The sequence below is a fragment of the Zootoca vivipara genome, chromosome 3 (assembly GCF_965207765.1).
Source record: "Zootoca vivipara chromosome 3, rZooViv2.hap1.1, whole genome shotgun sequence".
Classification (NCBI taxonomy): Eukaryota; Metazoa; Chordata; class Lepidosauria; order Squamata; family Lacertidae; genus Zootoca; species Zootoca vivipara.
The window spans coordinates 34,270,819-34,297,647 of NC_142586.1; the positions used below are offsets into that span (position 1 = coordinate 34,270,819).

Consider the following 26,829-nt stretch of genomic DNA (forward strand, 5'->3'; position numbering starts at 1 on the left):
GTAAAACATTACTGTATGTTTTAGGACGGTCTTTCCCAGCCCTATCTGAAGATGCCAGTCATTGAACCTGGGACCTTTTGCACCATAGCTTGTGCTCTCTTTTCCTCGAAGGAAAGTACTTCACATGGTCCTTGGGGGCATACCCCATATTAACCTTGGGGTTTTTCTTTTAAATTGTTGTTGTTAACTTTATATATTTATCACATTTACTTTAAATATATATCCTCCCAAAGGAGCCCAGAGTGACAAACAACATGAGTACATACAACAAAAGCATCTTAAAAACCATTCCAATACAAATGCAGACTGCAGGTGGTCTCAGCTTAAAAAGGCTTGTTGAAAGATAAGGGTCTTCAGTAGGCACCAAAAAGACAACAGAAATGGAACCTGTCTATGAGATTCAAGGGAAGGGAATTCCAAAGGAATCTATTCCATTTAGGTCTGATCCTTCTTCCTGAAGGGGCCCAGGGCAGAAAACAACCAAACAGCAAAACAATACAATTAAAATCATTTTAAATCTCCTAAGACATTTTAAAGCAGTAATGCCTTTATAGCTATTAAGTTCCAGCTTGCCAGGGTCGGTATATTTCAGCTGTCAAATGCTTGGGTGAACAGGGATGCTTTTAAAATTCCTCCTGAATGTTAATAAGGCATCCCTACCCACTGGGGCCACTGGTAGACTTTGCCATACTAACTGGATGGGTCAGGATTTACAATAAAGTTGGTGCCATCTGGCATGAAGGGCCTCACACTTGTAGAGCACAGATGCTCAGGCATAGTTAGGGCATCATTTGGAGAGAATTCACGGCAAGTTGCCACATTAAAATGTGGGCTTTTGTTCTCTCTTTTACACCTTTAAGATCATTTCCCGCCTTCTCCTCATGAGAAAAACTGAGGGGAAGCATTTCACTACCCCTTGTTTACAACTGGATTAAGGCCACCAGGAGTCAGATAAAATTGCTTCAGGAGTGCACTAAAAAAGAGCAATGGGGGAAAAAAGCCAAAGCCCTATAAATTACCCAAGTCCCAATATAGCCGTACTGGGGGAAGCGGAAGGAGGTCAAAGACAGTTGCTTAACATTATTTCAACTCTTATTTATTTACTTACTGTACTTATGTAGCCTGCATAAGAACTTACACTCCATTACTGAAGATTGACTCACGGAGAGACAATTTGAGACTGATAAACTCTCTGAGAATATATCCGAGTATAAAACTTATATAAACTTCATTTAATGAAAGCGAAATAATAAGTTTCATACTCATAAATATTCTCACAGAGGTTATCAGCATCAAACTGGGTTTCCGTGAGTCTGTTTCTTTATCTTTATTGCACCCCTTCCTCCAAGGAGCTCAGGGCAGTATATACATCATTCTTCGTTCCCATTTTATCTTCATTACAACCCTGTGAAGTAGGTTAAGCTGAGAGAGAGTGACAGGTCCAAAGTGGGGGTGAAAATCTTAGAATGGGGGTGGAGTCTTTCACTTCCACTGGTCTCGCTCAGATTTTTTATTTTATTTCTGGTAAATAATTCATAAAATTTGATATTGCACTTATTTTATTTCTAGCGGATTTTGTTATTCATGCTTTGTTATAACATCTCTTCTTGTAACCCTAACCCTAATCCTAACCCAATGAATAGCCCATAATAGTTTTAATGAGCATTACTGTCACTCGAGGCTTTACTGACCTCAGTAGGCCAGAGCACCAATTACCAACTTTGGTTGGTGCACAAACTATGGCAATTCCTGGACAAGAGTAGCCTTTTCACCACGGTCCATACATTGGTAACTTTGTGTTTAGATGGTTGGAGTGCACTGTACTTGGGGCAACTCTTGTGCATGGCTCAGAAGCTGCAGGTAGTGAAAAATACATTTGCTAAAGTGCTTAGTAGGATACCCAGCTTCACACGTATCACATGGGTGTTAAAAGACTGACTACCTATTAGCCAAGTTCAAGATTTCATGTATTAAGTGAGCCTTAAAACTTCCCTGTCTTGTGTGAGATTCCTGGCATTTTTTAAACACACACACACATACACACACAAACAACTACCGTAACAGCTTTTGTAGAAAACAAAACAAAAACAAACTCTTCCATTTTCAAGATACTGCAGTACTAGATAGGAGATTATTATATTGTCATATTACTTATCTTCAACGTCTAAATCTTAGGTTCTGGATCCAGTTGGGATACTCATCTTCCATGTACATCAGGGATGGGGAACCTGTGGCTCTCCAGTTGTCATTGGACTACAACTTCCATCAGCTCAAGCTAGCATGACCAATGTCCAGGGTTTATGGGTCCAGTTTAGCAACCTTTGGTGGGATGCAGCTGGCGCTGTGGTCTAAACCACTGAGACTTTGGCTTGCTGATCAAAAGGTTGGCGGTTTGAATCCCCGCGACGGGGTGAGCTCCTGTTGCTCAGTCCCAGCTCCTGCCAACCTAGCAGTTCGAAAGCACGCCAAAAAGTGCAAGTAGATCAATAGCTACCACTATTGGGGGGGAACGTAAAGGGTGTTTCCGTGCGCTGCACTGCTATCGGTGTTCTGTTGCGCCAGAAGCGGCTTAGTCATGCTGGCCACATGACCCGGAAAAACTGTCTGCGGAGCAGACAAACACCAGCTCCCTCGGCCTGTAAAGCGAGATGAGCGCCGCAACCCCAGAGTCGTTTGCGACTGGACTTAACTGTCAGGGGTCCCTTTACCTTTACCTAACCTGGCTTCTGCTCTACATCATTTGAAAGAACAGAAATACAAACTGCTAAAGGCCACTTCTACGTGGCACATAGTAACCCAATGCCAGCTATTAATATTAATTTTATACCACTTTCACTGTGCACAAAGTGCTTTCATTTTAGAATTATTCACCATCACATCCAGCTTCACATAAATTATGTGAGGGAGGTCATTATATTCCATTACTTCAGAGTGCTGAGAGATCATCTTTCTTGGAAAATCCAAGCCAACCATTGTAACTCTTATTCAAACCTGTATTGTGCAGGTATTCACATTCCATGTGTGTTGAAATAGAACATTTTGACTAAATTAAAGAGACCAATTTTCTCCATAACCATAGATGTATTTATTTCTCTCCTGATATCAGTGTAGTGAGTGTGCACTTTTCTCAACACGATCAGTGTTCTGTTCACGCAGAATAGGTTTCCTTGGTGATCTTTCAGTTAAAGATTCTGCATTGGCAAGAGCTCTCTTGCCGCAAAACTCTGCAATATAAAAATACTCTTAAAAATTTACAAAAGCTGCCATGGAAGGCAAATAATAACTGTGCAGAATGAATTCCTAATATTTATGCCCCAGCTACACCATGTAAGCACGGGCACCCTCTGATTTTCTGTGCTTCCACTGTCATAATATTCCTGGCAGTGACTTGCAATCTCATACATACTAAACATGTTTTTTACCATACAACTCATAAGCAAGTTTTTCATGAAATCTGCCCCCACTTCATCCTGTGTCCATCCATTTCTGTGCTATATATTAGTAGTTGCACGTTTTGTCAACTCAGGGGCATCAATCCACCAAGTTGCGCCAGCATAGTGACAACGCATCAATGCCAAATGATGCCTTAGACTCTCCACTCACTATCTGTTAGCATGTTGATTCAACGGAGCTTATTAAGTCTCAGGCATGACTAAGACCTTTTAAAAACACCTCAGAGTAAAAGGAAATTGGGCTATTTCCAGTCATCGTTGTGTATTCATTCATTTTATGACAAGGAGCTTTGACAATGAGCATTCATCCTGAAATCGTCCCGATTTGCTTGTGCAATGCTTATACATCCTCCCATTAAGAATTTGTTCACACACACACCAACTTTTTGGCACATTTCCCCATCACTTTCTTAATCAGAAAACGGCTGTGTGTTTTGTAACTAAAAAAGGTCATGCAACACTATACAGACTACAGGTGACCACTGTCTGACAGTGACATTATCTTTATCACCATCTCCTGCACGGCAGCCCTAATGCATGCGCTGAATGCTGTTTATTGTATTTACATCTTGCTTTGCACCTAGAATCCTCAAAGTGACAAGCGACATTTCTGAACAGTCCCATTAACCATCTGACAAGTTAAACAAAAGCCCTCCAGGATGAAAAATATATAGTTCTCGTATAGTTTCCAGAGGGCTTTCGAGAACCTTCAGTATAGGAGACTGCTCCTGGAGAGGATTTTCATGATTGGACACTACATACCATCCAGGGGAGATACTGTCGCAAGGTCCCACCCTCCGGGAGATCCATAAAACAAGAATTTATCACCAGAAATTTCCCTTTCTGCTGAATTTAAGGAAGGGGAGAAGATTTTGAGATGATCCCAGAGCAGGCATGCCATGGTGTGCTAGCTTAAACTATAGAATACAACAGCATAAGAAGAGGCTGCTGGATCAGGCCAATGAGCCTTCTGGTCCAGCATCCTGTTCTCACAGTGGCTGGCCAACTAGATGCCTGTGGGGAAACCCACAAGTGGGACCCAAGCACAATAACATTCTTGACAGTGAGCTCCAGAGCCTATGTAACAGGGTTCATTCACCTAATCCAGAATTGGATTTCTCTCACGCATACCAACACACATTTCTATTGTTCATAAGAAAACCAAATGTAATTTTAAATTTACTTAGGGAGGGGAATAAAACACACACACACACATTTAGGCTAAAGTCCTATACCCATCTAGCTATGAATAAGCCTCACTGCAGTCAATGGGACTTATATCTGAATGGGCAGTAAAATAATTGCACTGTTAATCACCTGAATTTAAGTGTTACCTTCTGCAACTTGCATTTGGTCTAAACGGTGAATTCTTTTTTTGTCCGTCATAAACTTAGTAGCTCAAGTATACTTACATGGTTGGGATTTTTGTTTCCTTGGTTGGATTTCAAAACCATCTTTTCATGTGGACAATCTTGTATACTGCAATATTTTACCCAGTCAAGGGGAGGAGGAGAGCAACCTGAATGGGATGATTGGATAGCATGCTGAAGCTGTTAAATATAAGGATGAATGGTACTAAAATAAAGTTTGGTTCCACAACTACCTACTGTGGTTGCTTCTGAAGATCAATATGCACGCTATAACTTTCCTCTCTTCTATTCTCCCCTGTATGTTCCGGTATCTGAAAATAATCCAATTATTAGGTTTAGTGCATAGTATGTTTTTCCCTGCCTGTCACTGCCGGCATTCACAGGTACACCGTGTTGAGCCTAAATTTTTAATCACCGAAGTCAATAACACATTTGTCCCTGATTTCATGGGGATTAAAATAGCATGCTTTTTAGAAATTGCCGTGCTAAACATTCTGCATAGACTTGGAGCCTGATTCTCAAACCACTATACATTGCAATTCTCATTACACCCTCATATCATATGCTCACTAGCCCTGAAACTAATGATTTGGATTTAAACTGCAGGCTAAGTTCTGATGGCTCAAAGCAGCTTCTCTACCCACCCCACAATGTCCCCACATGCTGTAGCCCCCAGGCACTCCTTGAAAAGCTGCTTCTGAGGGTGGCAGGGAGACTCCAGATCAACACATACCTCCCAAGTGCCCCAGAGAAAAATGGGACATCCCATTTTTTAATGCAAGATCACAGGGGCCATTTGGGGTGCCACAACCTTGCATGCTCTCACACTGCACTCTCGTCCCCCCAAAAGTGCAGAAAGGTCCCCCCAGAAGTGCAGGTCACATGACTTGCCTCGGAGTGCATCCCAGTTTGGGGCTTGAAAAAGTTAGACAGTGTGTCATGCAATACAGTACTGAGAGGGGAGATACAGGAGGGAGGTTATTAGCAGAAAATGGTGACCTCTCCCATTGTGTAAGAGGAAGTGCTTTCCACTCATGCAGTGGGCTTCTAGAATTCAAGCCACGAAGTCTAAACTCTGGGAAGTTATTTGAGGATTGCCATGGTGTGAGCTTTGCTACCTAAAACTTCAGCCCACTGAATGTAAGAAGTTGCTGTCAGAACCTTTATTCTGCCTGGCTCTGTAATGTCTCCACTAACAGGCAGTGGCTTTCACATAGGGAATGTTTCCAGTCTTACTTGGAGACATCAGAGATTGAACAGGGAAGCTTCTGCATGAAACACAGATGCTCTAAAACTGAGCAACATCCCTTTATCTTTTCACTTAAAGCAACTCTGTGGTTTCATTATGACTTGTAATACTGTTCACCAACAAAAATATTATGGAAAGCATTTTGATTTTAATAGCTCTGCTATTTCTTTTGTTTTTTAAAAAGAGACATGTGCCAGTCTAAAGGCTAAAACATTTATCATGGGACATACTGTATATGGTTTTTGTGGTTAGCTGCAGTCATCTGGGATCCAGAACAAACTTGTCTGGAGTGCTGTTTGATGGATATATCAATCGATTTGCATAAATGATTTGTATAAATTTTGAAGTATTTTAGTAATCTTTACCTTCGCCTTTATGCTGATTCTATTTATCGTTTTGTGATTAGGAATAATTCCGCTCTCTTTCTGTGTTGTGACAAGGCATCTTCTTAACACCAGTATAGCAGGCAGGTACATCAGTTTATATACTTAAGATCAGGAAGTCAAGTAGCACTTTATGATTGAATTGGATTAGATGCTGATTTGAGATCACAGAAAATAAAGCATTTGGAAAATAAGCTTGAAACCCACCCCCAGTATAAGTGCCTAAATTGCCAAATCCACTTTCATCTCTGCATACATAAACACTGGCAGCAAAATCCTTCCCCACGTAAGTGGCTGTCGCCTGCATACAGAGCTGGGAAGAGAGAAGAAAGACACTTGGCAGTCAAATATCTAACAGTTAGAAAGTCTAGGGGCAAACAACCACAGAACTGTACTGCTAGATAGGCAGACTCCTACCATAGTACAGTTGTACCTCTGGTTACGAACTTAATTTGTTCCGGTGGTCTGTTCTTAACCTGAAACCGTTCTTAACCTGAGGTACCACTTTAGCTAATGGGGCTTCCTGCTGCCGCCATGCCACTGGCGCGCGATTTCTGTTCTCATTCTGAGGTAAAGTTCTTAACCCGAGGTACTACTTCTGGGTTAGCGGAGTCTGTAACCCAAGGTGTTTGTAACCTGAGGTACCACTGTAATGCAATTGGTGGATAGAGAGCTCTGTGTGATGTCATTTCCTCTGTTTACTGTAGCGGGGAAAACCAAGACATTTAATCCTTCCTGACACCTCTCTCTCTCCCCGCCCCCACCATGTCTCCAGTGCAGACAGGTGTCTGTCTGCACCGTCCTTGAGCACAGACTCTATTTTTGTAATCAACTAAGTATCATGAAATCTAGAACTATTTTTACCTGCATAGTTCTGCAGCCTTTGCTGTGATCCAATGCAATAATGTTAAGTAAGCAAAGGCTATTTTTAAGTTTCCTTTATAAGTTGTCGTCTGATTGTTTAAGAGGGGTTTTAAAGGGGGGGGGGGAGCCAGCTCCCTTTCATGAGCTGGAATTGCTCAGAAAAGGAAAGGCTTCACAACCTAGTTCCAAAGCTTATATTTTAGTTGCTAAGGATGGAAATTTAATACTCTGCTTAACCCACACACATGGGAGACTGGAGGGATAAATTATATTTAGTAGATCCTCTCCTAGCCATCAATAACCCATCCCACACTAATAACTTAATAATTTTAAACGTTCATTTGTCTGTTGCAAACAACTGTTTGCTACTGGGAAATGTAACCTGTGCAGTGTATCCTTTAAATTTCCTGTGTTACTTTGATGTTAGAGTGCTACTGTGTCATTTCATATTATATTATATTATGAAATCTCCAGTATCTAGGGCTCTGTAGTGAATGCAAAGCAGGGACATGATGGATCATAATTTACTTCCAATAGGAAAGTCAAGCTCACTTATATGAGCCATTGTGTCAAGTTTAATTAAGTGGTACAGTGTCAGATGAGAGCCTTCCATCGATGGCTTCAAAGAGCCTCTCAGATGGTAGAAACTGACATGCATGGAGGGAGGGGGGTAACCCAAATAACGGTGTAGGGTTTTTTTATACATTGTATAAACCACACTTCAAAATATGTAGAGATATGGCAGCTGAATATATAAAGAGGTTTCCCATGGGTTGAAATTATTTGCAGTTTGCAGTGAAATCTCCATAAGGCAAGGAGCTTTGCCCTCTTCCCCTTTGGAGTTCAAATGTACACTTGCAATTTGTCTGTGGGTGGGTGGGGGGGAGAGAGATACTATTAGGATTGTTGGTTTACATTAGGATTGTTGGTTTACATTAGTTCTATTCAAAAGCTGAAGAGTGCCCTACAGCTGTTGCGTCATGCATGTTTTGTAAGGTTTCATAGCCAAAAGGAACACAAAAAGTGACCTCCTCTTCTGCCCTATTGCATTTCTTACTCAAACTAAACGTGGATGGTTAGCAGAACTGGTGTTATGTCTGAAAGATGTCCAGGCTGTGTCCACACTGGGGTGTTGCACTTTTGGCCACACTTTCAGTTTTATGCCTCCAAAGTCTCTCTCTGTGTTTCCTGTCCACGCTAGTGGGCAGTGCTTGATGAGATGCATTTGAGCTGAGCACTGTTCTCTCCTAACCTCAGTTAGTACATCTGCATGCACCATAAGTTCTGGAAACCTGAGGTGTGTGTTGTACACATGCATGCAGGTATTCGTTTTACCTGTGTTCACAAACATATATAAGTTGAAATACAAGTTTTCTTATATAGCAGGTTTGACCATAAGTACAGCCAACTTTAAAAAAAAAAAATAAGTGTGTTGCTTCAAGGCAGGAAAGGATTTGGAGTCACTCACACAGGGGGCTGCCACTTCCTTTCTTCTCCTTTTCCAGCCTCCTGCACTTACAAGCGCATTAAAAATGTAATACGGCTGTTTAGAACAAGAGCAGACCTATGCAAAAGAGCTGCTTTAAAATTACAAATACTACAAGTGGTGGGAAAAGGTGGTATTATTACCTTTGGGCTAATAGAAACAAAATGGAAGCAGGGAATGTGTTGATAAATGTGGCCCAGAGAAATGCCATCACACGTTTTTTGTTTTTCTTAAAAGACCTACCCACTCAATGTGCGTCAATGCATTCCTAGTTGGGTAATGTGCTATCTTGTACTGCATTTTCTTCCCTCGTTAAATTATCTGAGGATCGGAAACATCCAAATTTAGCAGGGGTGGGAATTGTGGGCTGCTTTTTGGACAAGGAAGACATTATGTGGATGCTGCTCTTCCCACAAAATAGAGACACAAGCAGCTTCAAGTCCACATTAAACTCCAGTGTAGACAAAATCCTTGTCCTCCAATGGGTTGTCTTTTCACATGCAAGGAGTTTGTAATGGGAGGCAGTATTCAGGTAAATTATTCCTGCACATATGTGTTGGAATTCTTGCACACAAGTGCACACCAGGTAGACACTATTTTCCTGTCCTAATTCACACACTTGTGTAATGCAGGGATTATAAATTGTACTTTATTTTTCTGTTCCTTTTGTTATCTGAGCAGTACACTTTCAGTGTTCCCTATTGTAATGATGTTGTTGCGGCAACTCTCGAGTAAGGACACCCAAGTCCGTGCTTGTCTTTAAAGGTTTTATTGTGCATAGTATTTACAGTGCAGAGATAGCAGAAAACATGACCTCCTAGTCACTTGCAGAATCCGGGAGTGGACTTTTCCTGTTGCATGACCAGCATAAGAGTTTGCACCCCGAAATGCCTCCTCCCAACCTTACGTTTAGTGGCGCACCTTAATTCAGGCGCCGGAAGGGGCTGCCTGTTCCCCTCCACCTCTTGGTCAAGGTGGCACAAAGGCTCTCCAACATCACTGAGCCTTGCCACCTCCATACCGCTAACTTCCTCATTTCCCCCACCTGACCCACTGCTGCTGCTCTCACTGGGCGAAGAGCTGGTCTACAGGATGGGGGGAGGTTCCCTGTAGGAAGGTCCCCTGACACCTATGATGAGAGCATGGCCACTGTTCCTTCCAACTGGGGGGACAAGGAAACTGTTTGAAGACATGGATGGTTTTCAAAGAGGCCAGCCTGGGCATATGCTCCGATCTGAAGACACTCCTCCCCACACATGATTATGGCTGGCAACCTGTACGTTAATGCGTGCAGTCAGACATTTTATCCTTTTCTAGTATAAAAGCTGGGTTTGTTGCATAGTTGAAGTCAAACTGTTGAAATTTTATCAGTCCTTTGATTAATTGACTATCTCTGAGTTTTAAATACAACCATTCTCTCTTTTTCTCTGTCTGCAGGGGATCTGTACCACGACCACAGCATTTTTACATTTCTTCTTCTTAGCTTCATTTTGTTGGGTTTTGACGGAAGCGTGGCAGTCTTACATGGCTGTTACTGGAAAAATTAGGACACGACTCATAAGGAAACGCTTTTTATGCCTTGGATGGGGTGAGTTCATATGACTCAGCGAAGATGTTTTTCAGCTTAATGTTTCATGCACGGATAACCTTTGGAACATGAAAGCATGTTTCAATAATCCTGACAGGTAGTAGATAGCACGGTTTCTAAACCGAATATTAGTACTGGGAGATTTTCTATAGAACTGCAAGCAGGAATATAATTTAATTCTATTGATCTGCTTCAAGATATGGCTGGTGATGAATGTCTCATTGATTATGAGAGTTTATCACACCATAACTTACAGCCTTTAGCAGATTTTCAGTAAAGCATGGTAATAACAAAAACACAAGCAATGTTTTATTTTATTTTATTTTAAATACCCTTACTGAAATACATCACATCTCAGTTCGGCATCTTTGTTGTACACTATGTCAAATGTACTGGTCACTTAGCAACATAAAAATGATGCATGCTGGGATGGAAGCTGAACTGTTGACAAGCTCCTGGTAGGTGAAGTGTGCATTAACATTACATGCTGGTGAAAAGGTTTGTTTTTTTTTTCCACCCCTCCCTATGAAATCAATCTCTATAGGTTAATACAGTAAGCTGTGGTTTTTCACATCCCATAAGAAGAAGCATGCATTGTGGCTCACAGGAATAACGATTGCTGGATAAATTCTAAGAGAGTAGCCCATATTTCAGCAAAAACCACAAAGGCACTGTGGCACCTTAGAGACTTGACAAATATGTTGTGGCAAGAGCCATTAAATGTGTAGGGAAGTAATCATACAATCACAGCATTGTAGAGTTGGAAGGGATCACGAGGATCATCTAGTCCAGCCCCTGCAATCCAGGAATCTTTCACCCAACATAGGACTCAGACCCATGACCTTGAGATTAAGAGTCTCATGCTCTGTCCAAACTTTTTTCAAAGAGGGCCAGATTTGATGAAGTGAAGGGCCGTGGGGGCTAACCAAAGTTGTTGAGTGTTTTTGTTTGTTTTAAGGATTGAAGTTGTTGATGGTTTTTAGGATTTTAACCCCAGGAAATAAGCTGCAACCCCAGGAAATAAACTGCCACAAGAGCCTGATTAGGCCCCCAAAACAGACTTTGGACATGCCTGACACTAAGCTAATCACTGGGGGTTTCTCTTACAGGTCTACCAGCGTTGGTAGTGGCTATATCAATAGGTTTTACCAAGACGAAAGGATACGGAACCAGTAACTAGTAAGTCACTCCATAATAATAAACGTTTTCAATGACCGCCAGCTCCTCCATCCCTGTTTATCACACAACCTGCTTTTGGGTATTTTTACTGCTCTGTGCTGACATGGAAGTTGTTTAAAGGTTGAATAATAAGTGCACTGATTAACAATGGGCAGACCCAGTTGAGGAGAAATGTGTATTAGTGGCAGAAAGCTACCAAAGGATAGCAAATTGCTGTCTATTGAATGGGGAAATTGTCTTCATCTTGTCAGAGCACTACAGAAGTACCCGACCCTGGGGCTTCTTCCCTAGTGTGGCTGTTCTGGCCTCTTCCTTCCATTGTTTCTAGCAAACAGCCTCTTACTCAAATGCAGATTTACCATCCCCTTTCTTTCAAGATCTTACTGTGATTAATAAGAGTTTGGCAAAGGAGGCATGGTGTGTCCATATCAACTCCTATTCATTTATCTCTCCCTGAACAACTATTCTGCAGGATTTGATATGGAAAAGGAAATGAGATTGAGTAGTGGCAGAGTGGGGAATGCCAGTGAGTAAGAAACAGGTGGCTTAGGAATATTGCACAATCATTGAGATGTTTTGGACTGCAATTCCCATCAGCCCCAGCAAACAGAGCTTTGCTGGCTGGGGCTGATGAGAGTTACAGACAAAAACATTTGGAAGGCAACAGTTTTGGGAAAGCTGCCTTGAAGCAGCTATTACTTCACCATTCCTTTTGCAAACACTGGGCAAATTACTGGTAGCTAAAGTTCCCAGAGCATGGAGGGCATTCAACAGCTCTCTAGAGCAGAGCTTTCCAAACTGTGTGTCACAACACGTTAGTTGGGTCATGTGAACGCTCCTCACACTCCTCCTAGGGCTGGAAAGGGGTTGGTTCAACCTCCTGGGTGCTAGTAAAACCAAATTACTGTGTTGCGAAATTATGCATATCTAAAAAAAGTATATCACCAACATGAAAAATTTGGAAAGCTCTGCTTTAAAGGCACTTAGAATTCAGATGGATTAAGAGCTCCTTATTTTGAGAGAGTGCTACATGTATTCGATTAAAATCATTACATCTTATTAGGAGCTTTAGATGAGTGACTTGGTGTCTACTTCATGAAGTATTTTCAATAGAAAAGCAAGTCATCAATGAAGCATTAACAGAAAAATACTTAAATTGTGTTGTTCTGTCTGTGAAAAATATTTGGAAGATGCTTTGAATGCAACAAAGTGTGAGAAATTAGCATTGGAATTGTAAGTTGAACAGTATTAAAAATGAGCTATTTTAGCATTTAACACACATACATAAAAAAAAAAGAGTTTCCTCGAAAGTAGATTTCCTTTTTGCCATGGTGACTTGAAAACTGCTGAATGAAAAATGCTAAATATTCAGTACTGGCAGAAACATTTTTTTTAATGGACCGTTTATTGGAAATGTTTAGGGAGCATGAAATACAATATCTTCTCAGACATATTCTTCCACACAGAACAAAACTAGGTTCTAGATTTCTTAAGTAATACACAAGATATTACAGTTATATGTGCTCTGTCCTTGTAGTAGAACAGCAAGTAGAGGTTGCATTCTGCAGGGTTGGGTACATTGCAGACGGCAGCTAGTCTTGGAAATGGCTAGTTTTCAGACTTCCTGATTTATTGGGGCGTGTTGGCGTACATGTGCAATAAATCTCTGTTTTCTGTTTGTTGTGAAAGTGTTGGAAGTGCAACAGCAGGGATCATTCCATTTGAACATAAGGATTGCTTCTGTTAATGTTAAAGTCATCTAGCCAAGAGGGGGGTGTGTGGCTTAGTAACTAAGCAGATACTTGGTGAAATAGCATGTCTTCTGGTTGGCTGTGTAGATATGAGGGAATTGTTCCTCTGTAAATTTGGTTGAATGTCACCCTGCTATAAACAAGGCCTGAAATAAGAGAGACATAATCTCTGTTTATTTCTCCTCAGATAATTAGAATTTCTTTTCTCTCCTGTCTGTGTTATTTAAGTGGCTTTGCTAACAGGAAGCACCTTAAACATTTTGATATTCCAAGATTGAGAAAATCAGTGAGGCCCCACAATCAGTTGATAGACAGATATATAGACGGACAAATAATAAACCTTATTAATTTTTATTAGTTCTTTTCTAATGTTCTTTCCAGTTGCTGGCTCTCTCTCGAAGGAGGACTTCTCTATGCTTTTGTTGGACCTGCAGCCGCTGTTGTCTTGGTAAACATTAAAATCACCTATTTTACGTAACCATGGTAATAAAATCACTGACTGGCTAGTATGTTAGGTGTTCTAAATTCTGATCTGGAAGTTATGAATGCAAACTTATTTTGCATATACTTTCAATATATGTGCTGGATGTGAAGAATATACTCAAATACACAGAGGATTAAAGGGCGTCTTGTCCCTCTTAACACATGTTAAATTTGTGCACTTGTATTTATAAAAGGGGTATGTGTAATAGGCATGCCAATGAGTGGTGTGGTCCGTGAAGAGGGGTCGTTGGCGGAGGAGATTTCTGAGGAGCAAATAGAGAGCTTTGGGGGTGCATTTGGCCCCTAGTTACCAAGTTCACCATCCCTGAATTTTGCCCCATGTTTGATTACTGTTGATTATTCTCAACAATTGCACTTTGTAAAGGAATACAAAATCAAACTTTTCTCAGCCTGCAGTCCCAGTATGGCTATGCTAACACAAATTCTTTTGGAACTTCTTGTGTGGTTTCTCAGGGCAAGGTGAAGGTAGAATCGCCTTGTAGTGAAATTCAGAAAAAGCAAGAAGAGAGCATGCAAACTTACATTCTCTCCTCCTTCAAATGAATAAGCTCTAGTGAATGTGTGTGGGGGGGGGGGATTAATTTAAAAAGCTTACAATCACCTACTTGCTTAATACTCACTCCTTCCCCCAGTGCACAAACACAGAAAACGCTGACTGTGTGTCTATTGATCCTCTGAATATTCTGAATGCAGATCTGCCTCCAATCTGACTAATCCTTTGAAGTGAAATGACTTTGAGCCGAAACTACCATATATTTATTGGCTCTGAAGCACTTTGAAGCCTCAAAGAATCTATATCTCTGCCTGGTTTTTTTTTTTTTTGTAACTAACACAGTGCAGAAGGAACAAGCCATCGTATCTGAAACACTTCAGTAACCCAAGCAAAAGAAAACAATGTCACTTTTCATAATCGCCTTCTTGTCAGAAACGTGCATTTTCCCATCAACTTTGGCTGTATGCCTTAAAAATGATATCAGTCAAGCACACCTCTACTTTCAGATTATATATAAAAAAACTAATCTAGGTCATTTGAATGTCATCAGCATCAACCTTCCTGGTCAAACTACTTGCCGGTGTCTTCCAATTAATATCAGCCCTGCCTTTTAAACTCAGACAAGGTTGTGGAAGCACTCTTGTAGTCTAGAGAGGGAATGGAGAGAGAGATCTTCCAGACAACCTATTTATTGAGCACTTATCCTAATTCAGTTGCACAAAGCTTGCACAGAGATTGTTTGGTGACTGCTGCTTATTATTCTGATTTGTTTGTGGGAAAGTTATATGACAGTGAGAGTTAATTCTAATTTGTTTGTGCAGACTTCCCCTCTATCAGTTGTTATCCCACACTTTTAGTGCATTTCTCTATCACTTTCCTTACCGCAAACAGTCTCTTATACCACAAACCTAAATGCCTGGTCTAATCCTTTCTGCGAAATAGTGATTGGAGGTGACCGTAGATACAGATAGGAAGTTGGATTCTGTGTTGTGCAGAGCAGATGTCGGTGAAGTGGATAATCCCATTGGCAGGAGAGTGGGAGTGGTTTTGTTTTCTAAGTCCCCCTTACCACTGCAGCTCCAAAAACCTGCTCTGGAGGGACAGCGATCCTACAGTGCAATGTCTGAAAAGGGACTGGAACCTGCAAAAAAGAAGGAGGAATCAGGGGAGGGAAATCCTACCTTTTTCCTCTAGGGAGGAGCTTCAGGTGAATCACAGTTCCCTCTACTAAAGGAGCCCTTCCATTCACAGTGGGGCAACTCTGAATCTGATGCATTTATATAAGATATAAGAAGTGGTGCATACCAGCAAAACTATTCCCTTTCACCAGGATTGCCCTGCTAGTTCCCTTTTTCTCTCCCCCCCCCCGAATGCCATGCATTTGCCTTTGCCTGTGCTGCAGTACACACTTCTTATCTTCCCCCCCTGCCCTGTCCTTAATTCAGTATCACTTAAAGGGGTGACTGTTTGTTTGTCTAAACAAAATTAAAAAATCCTTCCAGTAGCACCTTAGAGACCAACTAAGTTTGTCATTGGTAAGAGCTTTCGTGTGCATGCACACTTCTTCAGATGTTTTTTCGTCTGTTTGTTTTATATTTAACAGGTCAACATGGTGATTGGCATTCTGGTGTTTAATAAACTTGTTTCCAGAGATGGAATCCTAGATAAAAAACTCAAACACAGAGCGGGGTAAGCAGAATTTGGGTTCCCCCCCCCAGGCCTACTGAAAATCTGTTACTTACTTTCAATTATTTATTTTGTCTCTATGTATATATTATGTTTACCAAATGTCTATTTATTTGATTGCACTTTGAATCTTTTTTTGTGTGTGCATAGTTTAACAAGCTGTCTAACCAATTTTATTCATCTCCAAAACTGAGGAATTGTGATTGAGCAACAGTAAAATAATAAAACACAAGTACAGTGGTATTAAGTCAGTCAAAAGTCTGAAAAATGATTTTGCATGTCAAACTCATTGGCTTTCTAAAATCTTGGCTTTGTACAGAATGGAGACACAGACTTATATAATGCTTTTTAGTTAGAATGTTCCCCTAAAAGAATTCCCAAGGTAATTCCTAAGATAAATTTGATAAAGGCTATCATATCCTGTCAACCTCTCCCCCCCCCAAGCTAAATATATCCATCACCCTCAACTGTTGCTCATAAAGCTTGGGTTCCAGACCCACAGTTTTGGATCTTCCCAGCAAATGATGACTCTGAGCATACCACAGGCCAGAGATGGCTAAGGCTAACCTCCATTCTCAGGGACTATGTTATCCCCCAGGCAATTTTAAATTATTTTTATTGTGTATTTGATTTTTCTTGTATGCTGTTTTATGGGCCTTTCACCAAAAGGCAACATGAAAAAAGCATTAACATAACATTCTCATTTCCAAGAACCTGTTTGTGCAAAATAAAATGAAACATCAACATAGTTATATAGATTTTTGTGTTTATATGGATTTTGGCTACAGTATTTACGTCTATATTTTTGACAGAATGTAAAACAAAAAACAAAAACTGAGCTCCATCTCTCAAGCAAGCTGGTCCCTCTTACCATATTCCTCAAAACAGCTGAGCCATTACACCAAGAGTCCCTAGCCTTTTGGATTCTGGGAACGCATTTGAAAATCTAAGAAACTCTTGTTGGCACCACAAATAATCTGGTGATGAGCAAAACTACCAACACCACCACAACCAAGGAATGCTCCAAAGGCCTACACACATTGCAAAACAAATGAAACCGAGAAAGCAGCAGGCAACAGCTTCCCTTGAAAGTGGCAAAACACCCTCTCAACCAAACAAAAAAAATAACAAGGATGCAAAACACACACACACACACACACACCAAATAAATAGGAAAACCAAAAACACACAAGGAAACAAAGCAGATAAAACGCCCCCAGTTGGGACCCTGAGGCATTTTGAGGAGAAGGAGATAAGAGGACAGAGTGAGTGCAAGCCTGCAGTTCCCTGTCCAGCCAGCTCAGTACTTAGTTAATAAAAAGAGTGAAGCAGCCTGCAATTTTTAAAAAAGAAAAAAAGGAAGGAGCAACAGGGCCTTGCAACATACCAAGGGGGTGTCTGAGACTGCTATGGTGCCCACATCCATCACATTAGGGACCCCAGGACTCAAGTTTGTCAGTCTATTTTTTTATCTATTCCTTATTCCAATAGTAAATCCATCTTATAGGATGAGTTGTTTGGTACATGCTTTCACAGGCAGATGGTGTGAGGGGGTGGGGTGAGTAATAAGATTTCTTTTCTTCATTATATAAAAATCCAGGGTGACAGCCAATATTGCATGAGCAGACTTCACTTGCACAGCAGGACTTTCCCTTCCTCTCCTTTGCCCTGAATCCTCCCGCGCCCTGCCCCATATCTAATCTGCAGGTTCTGACAAACCCTCCTGAGAAGATTGGGGGGGGCATATGTAGAGCTGCAGCGGGGAGCAGGATCCTTTCTGCCAATGGCGTCTGTTCTGCTGTTGGACAGGCACCCAAGGATTTCATGTGCAGCAACTTCTGCCAGTCAATGAAAACCGTTCCACTACATATTACTTTTTGCATTTAATGCACTTAATAAAGTAATGTATCACTCTCTTAATCAAAGAAGAAAAAACATACACAAAGAAGTTTACTACAGTGAAATATTGTGGATATAAAATATTGTATAACAAAGTAATAAAACATATCCGTAAAATAAGAAATAAACATTATTGAGTGACCTTGCGCCAGCTACTCTCTCTCAGATCTACTTCACAGGGATACTGCAAATTATAAAACAGGGAGAGAACCACACAGGCCACCTTTAGCTCCTTGGATATAAATGTAAACATAAAGTACAAATCATCATTACAGTAGGAGAATAATTAAAAACTGGCATCAGCAGTCAGGGAAACACTTGGGGAAACATGCCTGTTTTTAATGAGCAATGGAAGAGAGCATCACTGCTGGTGCCTGCCATATTTCAGAGGTAACCTGGTCTGGAGCTGTTAGGACTTCAGATGTTAATAGCAGGACCTTAAGCCTAGCTTGATAGCTAACTGGCAGCCAGCCTGTACTTAGATGGCACTGAAACTGTTAGGGTGGATGGAAGGCTGGAAATAGCCAGGCAATTCAGTTGTTATAATTTATGGGGCAAGAAAACTGAACCAGTTGTTCGATGTTGTGATACAGTGTGTTGTACAAACAAACAAACAAACAAATACTGTACATACACATATTAACCTTAATGCTTGTGTACTGTGTTTTATTAAAATGCTGTTTTTCAAGCCTGAAATAATACTTTCATTAAATTCCATACATTTCAAACCCTGTATCCAGACCAGCCTCTGGCAAAAATTTAGAGTAAGCTAAGAAGGAGCTTATTCCATCTTGTTTTAAAGCTCCTTCAACCTTTCAGCCGATGTCATAGTGCCCACTGACCAAGTCATCTTAGTGTGTGGTCATTTTCCAACTTTGTTCACCTCTTAATTAATTAGAGGTATGCATAACACACTGCCCTGGCAATTTGACTTTGTCTTGCATCCTGAGCGAATAAATGATCATGAGCATATTAGTCTTCTTAAAGGTCTGAATAAAGGGATTTCACCTTGTGTGTCTTTCACTAGCACGTGCTTGTTTACTTCGGTGTTATCAAGTGACATTTATCTCTGGACACAGGGGGCCTTAAAAAAAAAGACTTAAATGAAAGAACTAGGCCTTGCATGAAATGAAACTTCCCTCCCCCAAATAACATTATTGTTTTTATTTTTAAAAATGTAAAACAATGTATGATTCAAATAGAGCTTTGTAAATTCCGAATAAGTCTACCTGCTATTTTATTTTCTTGCATGACATCATATTTAAAAAGCTAAATTTCAGTCGCGACTTTTTTTGGTGACGAAAAATTCAATATTTTGTTCTTTTTTGTGGGTGTTCTGTTTGTTTGCAGTCAGATGAGTGAGCCTCATAGCGGTTTGACGCTCAAATGTGCCAAGTGTGGAGTAGTTTCAACAACAGCTTTGTCAGCCACCACCGCCAGTAATGCCATGTTAGTCCTAATCATTTACATCTTCTTGTTACAAATCTTATACAGTGCATGTGGGGCGGGGGGGAATGCTACAGTGATGAAAAACTATGATTACTAATGCTGGATATAGTTAATTTAAAGGAAAAGAAATGGCAACCACACTTTTTAATTCAACTGGAGTAACATGTAGAAAATAAAATATCAATCTTTATATATTTCTAAATATTTGTCATTGGTCTTCACATTAACTAACAAGTTGCCACCCTTAAATATGTTATCTCTACATTTGCATATATATGTGAGGAGAGGGTTGTATTGTCCACTCGTGGTTCTACAACGTCACTCTTGTTGCTCTTTTCCTTCCTCTTTGTCACTGTCTAGGGCATCCCTTTGGAGTTCCTGTGTTGTGTTGCCTCTCCTGGCTCTGACTTGGATGTCTGCGGTTCTGGCGATGACTGACAAGAGATCGATATTATTTCAGATACTCTTTGCTGTGTTTGATTCGTTGCAGGGCTTCGTCATTGTCATGGTCCACTGCATTCTCCGAAGGGAGGTAAGGAAACCACTTCCCGGTGGCATTTGTCATGTGCCGCTGTGAAATTTCACAGCAATACCAAACGCTCCGCAGAAATTCAGTTGCATATCAAGGAAAAATTTGGGATCAAAAGCAGGGCAATTGAGCAATGTTATTTTGTGACAAACAGATGTGACAGCCAGTTGAGGGGGAAAGCCACTATGCATAGCTATAAAGAGCCAGCAGACTGAATGAAAAGTCAAAGTGGAGATTGGGCAGAGCTGAAGTCAAGAGAAACCTGATTAATTTCAGATGCAAATGTAGCACAAAAAATGATGATAATAGCCCAATAACCCAACAAGTTAAAGGTTTTCTTTTCTGTCTTTTCTATCTCCAAGAGGTCTTCTGTGACTGACATTTACAACCTTCTGGTATTTCAACCAACAATAGTAAATGGCTTCAGAATCTGGATCAGGCCATTTGGTAATCACAAGATCCTTCCCCACTTGAGTTCCTTCCAACTCCCATATAACATGCATCTGTACCGCTTGTGCACAGGAGAATCCTTGAGCATGAGCCATCTGAAATCCGAGATCCTCGTAATGGATCTGTCCTGGAAACCTTATGTGATTAAACCAATGCTAATAAAATATTACACTAAAAGGCTTACCTAAGAGTTTGGCTAACCATCAAAGATGGTTATCTAAAGAAACATGGGTTTCATAATGCATTTTTAAACTGTAGACTGGAAAATAGTCCATTTCCTCTCATTCTCCTCGGGAACAGACATTTTAGTACATGAAAACAGAGAAACATATATAGGTGTGGTGAGTAAATGAACTGGCAACTTCAGTTTCTATAAAAAGTTTCAAATTATATCAGTGCCAACGTGAAAGCAGCTGTAGTTGGGGGTTTTTATATGTCTTAGAATGTGTCTTACTAAATCTCATCACGCTGTCCAGAACAATTCTCCGTAATTACTTGAGTCTGCTTCGAGGGATGCTCTAGGACTGGAAAAAACCCAGGGAGGCTTCAGATACAATCTGAAGCTTCTCACAATGTTGATTTCAAAATGTTGCACAGTAAACCCACAAAATGAAGACAAGCACCACCAACCAAGGCCTTTATTTATTTATTTATTTATTTATTTATTTATTCCATTCCTCGCCCATCCAACTGGGTTGCACCAGCCACTTTGGGCAGCTTCCAGCATATATAAAAACACAGTAAAACATTAAGCATTAAAAAACTTTTGTATACTTCATAAATGTTCATAAATGTTATATACTCATCACCCCGACATCTGAAGGTAGGGCATTCCACAGGGCAGGTGCCACTACCGAGAAAGCCCTCTGCCTGGTTCCCTGTAGCTTCACTGCTCACAGTGTGGGAACCACCAGAAGGCCCTCGGTGCTGGACCTCAGTGTCCGGGCAGAATGATAAGGGTGGAGACACTCCTTCAGGTGTACTGGGACGAGGCTGTTTAGAGCTTTTAAGGTCAGCACCAGCACTTTGAATTGTGCTCAGAAATGTATGGGGAGCCAATGTAGGTCTTTCAGGACCGGTGTTATATGGTCTTGGTGGCTGCTCCCAGTCACCAGACTAGCCGCCGCATTCTGGATTAATTGTACTTTCTGAGTCACCTTCAAATGTAGAGCGCACTGCAGTAGTCCAAGCTGGAAATAACTAGTGCAAGTGCCACCAACATCTGGAGGGCTGGGAGTCCCCCACACCTGATGTAAATGATAGCATGGCTACTATCTCAAGTAGGCAGAAGTAGACATTATTCATATTTCAGTACAAATGTAAAATGACCCCAAATCATGAATCCTTAATTACCAGGTTTTGAATTCAGCAATTTGTTAAACATGTTTTATTGAGATAGGTGATAGATATGGTGTGTGTGTGTGTGTGTGTGTGTGCGCACGTGTGTGTGTTTTCAGATCCTAATTTGAATTATGTCAAACACTAAAGATAGGCAATAAAATGAGAAAAAAACTTATTTATTTTCTCCTTTTCCTGTGTTCTTAATTATTGGGATATATATCTGTATCTGTATCTTTTTAACCCATGCCTAGCATTTAAAGCTATACTACCACCCAATATCTAAATTGCAGAGACTAAAAATAAAAAAAAAATAGAGGACACGTGAGGAGAGAGGGCAAGTTATAAGAGCTTTGAATTGGTTACTGTTGCTAAGGAAACCACTTCCTTGGTACCCGCACGTTCAGCACATCTGTCTCTCTTGCTGTGTCTGGCTCTGAGAGAAGCTTGCAGCTTCATGTCAGAGGGTAAGAAAAAACCCCGAAGAAACTGCTTTAAAAGAATATACCTTGAGCACTGAATATCAGAAAAGCCAGAGGAGCTACAGAGAAGAATTGAATAGGATCCCACATTCAATTGTTTTGCAGTGTGCTCAAATAATGGAGATCACCCACAGCATGGTAGCCGTTGCTTGCTTGCTCTTGGCATTCGGCAAACGCTAGCAAACAAACAGTACCAGTCAGAAGTGTTCTCCATCTGGCTGGCCTTACAAAGCATGCATTAAATTTATTACCGGGTTTGCAGCGTTGGGGGTGCTCTTGGGCCTATCAGTGGTTACACATGCCTTTGTGCCGTAAGCTGTGCATTAACCCAATGATGGTACGATTTTATGTATCTGCTTTAGTCCTGTCAACTGTACTGCATCATCCAAAGATGGCATCCTAAAGCACTACTCTGTGACAACTGAAGCATTGCTATTATTGCTTTTTAATAATTTTGTCTATATTTTAAAGAGGTGTGCTGAATTCTTGGCATCTTTCACCAGGTTCAAGATGCTTTTAGATGCCGTTTAAGAAACTGCCAGGATCCAATCAATGCAGATTCTTCAAGTTCGTTTCCTAATGGACACGCTCAAATCATGGTTAGTTTTTATTGCTCCTTGCCTGCTATTTCCAATTGGCTCTTATGGGCGAAATGAACATTTCAATAGTGTACAGAGTTTGGTTGTTAAGGGTTTGCCTTCATTATTCAATGTATTTGATTACGGGATATCTTGTAAATAGAACACCTTCTCTCTTTTGAAATCCAGCTGGCACAGGTATTGGTTGGATTTCAGCATCAGCTAAAAAAATATTTCTTTAGCCATGCTCTTAGTGATGTGGGTTCTTGATGTATTAAATCACATATGGAGGAGGAGTTGTAATATATATTTGCTTTATATTGTTCTAATGTTTATTGTATCTGTCAGATTATCATTTTGATTTTATATTTATTCATTACATTTATATCCCACCTTGCCACCAAGGAGCACAATAGTACATAGTTCTCCTCACAACAACCCTGTGAGGTAGGTTAGGCTAAGAGTGAGTCACTAGCCCAACGTCACCCAGTGAGCTTCATGGCCAAGTGAGGATTTGAACCCTGGTCTCCCAGGTCCTTGTCCAACACTCTAGCTTCTATGTCAATGAACATGGAATGGGAATAAAGACACACACACACACACACACACACACACAAATACACAGTGCAAAATACACACTTATACATAGACTATGAACACCTTTTCTCACTCATATAGACTAGTTGCCACTTTTCCTGCATGGAATTATAATTTCTGAGAAAGAATGCAAGGGTCATGTAGGGTTAAAAATAGTAATAAAACATAACTATTTGCATAGTGCATTTCAAATGTTCAGAAGTGCTTCATGTACATTATCTCAGCAGTCCTTCCAACAGGCACCTAAGAAGGGTAAGATGCAACAGAATACGGAGCAGACTTGGTTCAGAGTCACAGGGCTGGAACCAATGATTAGAAATTGCAAGGGAGCAGACTTTGGCTCGATGATAGGGAAAATATCTAATGGTAAGAGCTGTTTTAAGAGTGGTAAAGGCTACCTTGGGAGATGGTTGCCTCTCCTCCACTGGAGGTGTTTAAGCAGCGGCTGTAGAGCCATCTGTCAAGGATGCTGTCATTGCAAGATTCCTGCACTGAGAGAGGTGACCTCCAAGGTACCTTCCAACTCTAAAATTATATGATATATGATTCTATAGAACAATATTATAGTTCCCATATTGCAGTCTAGGGGGTGAGAGTGGGTTTCTTAAGGCAAGCTCGTGCCAGAGGTAAAATTGCTAGATCAGACTGCTGGCCATTATGCTATACCATAACCGTTTTTGAAATGGTAGTGACTTTGGCAGAATTCACTTATCCTTCTATCCTGCCTTTCCCAGAAGCTCGATGTGGAATTTGGGAATTGCACTGTGATTGATGCAAGGGACTACAAGAAATGCGTATACAGATGGTCTTCTGCATAGTCATCTGAATGGCATATGGCAGAAAGGAACTTAGTGAATCCTAGCAGCTCCCTTGGAATTCCACGCTAATACTGGGGAAATTGCTTTAACTAAGCTCTGCATAATAGCCCACTGCATTGTACACACAACAAATGTCCAGAAGAGCACTTGGAGCACTCTGGAAGGCTCTTCTTGCAAAGAGCAAATTAATGCCCTTGAAAATGTTACAAAATGGTAGCTGTGAAATGTTCAGCTGTATATTTATGTGTACAGTGTTAAGTGTGGAAGTGTTGTTGTTGTTTTTTTATGTGGAAACTCAACAAAGTCACCTGCCTCAACAGAAAGCTTGGAAGCTTTATAGAGGTGATTCTTTTGGTTATGCTAACACAGGATTCCAGGGAGATATATAAGTAAGCGTTTTTCTGTGGCATACTCAACAGCAGCATGCCTTCTTCTGAATTCTTTAATTTGGACTAAAATATTCCTTGGTGTATCCCTACACTTGATGTAAATGGAGCCATCAATCCAAGGGGCTACGGTGTGGAAATGATGATTAAGTGGAGTTGTTGAGTTTTGCACACTAGCACAGAAAGTGTAGGATCCAACGCAGCAGTGTGGCAATCATTCAATCTGTGCAAGGATTTTTTCCTTGAACAAAAGAACATTCTTCCCCCTCTCCCCTGTCCAACATGCTCCTAAATTTGTTATAGGGGTTTCCCCAAACCTCTAGAGCAGTGGTTCGCCACTAGCTAAGTACTTCAGGCGCCTTGTTTTTCAAAAGCCAAACCTACTTTGAAAATTTTGATATCTCTATGGTAGCTTTTGTTACATGAATGGTGCCACGGATGTTGATGAGTGGCAATGCTTTTCTTAATAAACTTTTATTTGTTATTGTTACAGACAGATTTTGAAAAAGATGTGGACATTGCCTGTCGATCAGGTAAGGCTGTCAGATCACCATGTGAATGTAGGAAGATCAGATACAAATTTACTTTGTTAGTGTAGCTGAAGTGTCAGATATGCATTTAGACAAGACTTTTTCTACCAAAATACCATTTTACCAATATGGAGATAGAAATTTCTTTACAGGATATAAATATTTGATGCCATGGCCAGAAATATGTTTTGCTATGCACCAGGAATATGACAAAATGTGCGTGGCAGTGCAGGCACAGCGTTCTGAAAATTCAGTCTCTAGTAATCTTCTTGAGTATGGCCAAAGAAGCCAGGGTACAGGAAGAGGCTAATATATGTCTAATCCTTATGTGCAACAGGCTTGAGAAACAGCTCCTTGTAAGCTGTTGAGTCTGCACGCATCAGAGCTCTTGCATCTGCAAGCATTCACTGGATTTGGGTAATTATATGCAGCCAGACTATCATGTAAGAAGCCTTTGAAAAGCTGCTTGTAATAGGAATAGCAATTAAACAAGCATACACAACCTTACTACCGTGTTTCCCCCTTTTTAAGACGTAGTCAGAAAGTAAGCCATGGCAGCATTTTTTAGCATTAGCGAGATCTAAGACACCCCCCGAAAATAAGACATACCTCCATGCGAGACCGCCGAGCGCCCCAGCCAGCCAGAGGGGCCTGGAACCGGCTGCTGTTGCTGCAGAGAACGCATGGAGCGCCCTGCAGCGCCTGGCCTCTTCTTTTCTTTTCTTTTTTTTGGGCTGCCCGAGGCCTGCCGCCCCGCGCTCCAAAGCAGCGAGCGCTCGGAGCGCCCTGCAGCGCCTGGCTTCTTCTTTTGCGGGGGGGGGAGCTGCCCGAGGCCTGCCGCCCCGCCGCCATAACCGGCGGCTGCAGCGCCGAGCGCTCGGGGCGCCCTGCAGCGCCTGGCCTCTTCTTTTTTGGGGGGGGAGGAGCTGCCCGAGGCCTGCCGCCCCGCCGCCGTGACCGGCGGCTGCAGAGCGGAGCACTCCGAAGCGCCGAGCGCTCGGAGCGCCCTGCAGCGCCTGGCCTCTTCTCTTTTTGTTTGGCTGCCCGAGGCCGGCGGCTGCAGAGCGGAGCGCTCCGAAGCGCCGAGCGCTCGGAGCGCCCTGCAGCGCCTGGCCCCCTCTTTTGGGGGGAGAGCTGCCCGAGGCCTGCCCCCCGCCGCCGGAAGCGGCGGCTGCAGAGCGGAGCGCTCCGAAGCGCCGAGCGCTCGGAGCGCCCTGCAGCGCCTGGCCCCCTCTTTTGGGGGGAGAGCTGCCCGAGGCCTGCCCCCCGCCGCCAGAAGCGGCGGCTGCAGAGCGGAGCGCTCCGAAGCGCTGAGCGCTCGGAGCGCCCTGCAGCGCCTGGCCTCTTCTTTTGGGGGGAGAGCTGCCCGAGGCCTGCCCCCCGCCGCCGGAACCGGCGGTCTGCAGCGCCGAGCGCCCGGAGCGCCCAGCAGTGCTGGGCGGAGCACCGAGCCAGCAGCCTGCCGCCTCGGTGCCGCGCAGAGCGCCCAGCAGCACCCCGAACCAGTGGCCTGGCCCCTCCGAGGAGGCCTTAAGGTACCGTACAAGACATCCCCTGAAAATAAGACACCGTGTTCTTTTTTGAGTAAAAAAAGTTGTAAGACGGTGTCTTAAAAAAGGGGAAACACGGTATCTCCCCCGCCCCAAAAAAAACATGTTCTCTGAATATACAATTAATACTATACCAGATTAAAGTGCATTTATCATTCTTCTGAATTAAATGCAAATTGCCATCAATGAATTCCAAAAATCTGAATTTTAAATGGTTC

General features: G+C 41.8%; 1 protein-coding gene across 2 annotated transcripts in view; it reads left to right on the top strand.

The window, feature by feature from the left end:
- The window catches only part of ADGRB3 (adhesion G protein-coupled receptor B3), a 434,966-nt gene that overhangs the window by 377,880 nt on the left and 30,257 nt on the right, over positions 1–26,829 (top strand). For both annotated transcript variants that reach the window (XM_035109688.3, XM_088665841.1), the window contains exons 20-27: positions 10,242–10,392; positions 11,502–11,571; positions 13,704–13,770; positions 15,923–16,008; positions 19,255–19,353; positions 19,714–19,885; positions 22,656–22,751; positions 25,025–25,064. In XM_035109688.3, the coding sequence (XP_034965579.1) occupies positions 10,242–10,392; positions 11,502–11,571; positions 13,704–13,770; positions 15,923–16,008; positions 19,255–19,353; positions 19,714–19,885; positions 22,656–22,751; positions 25,025–25,064 (781 nt within the window). The remainder of the gene's footprint in view (positions 1–10,241; positions 10,393–11,501; positions 11,572–13,703; positions 13,771–15,922; positions 16,009–19,254; positions 19,354–19,713; positions 19,886–22,655; positions 22,752–25,024; positions 25,065–26,829) is intronic.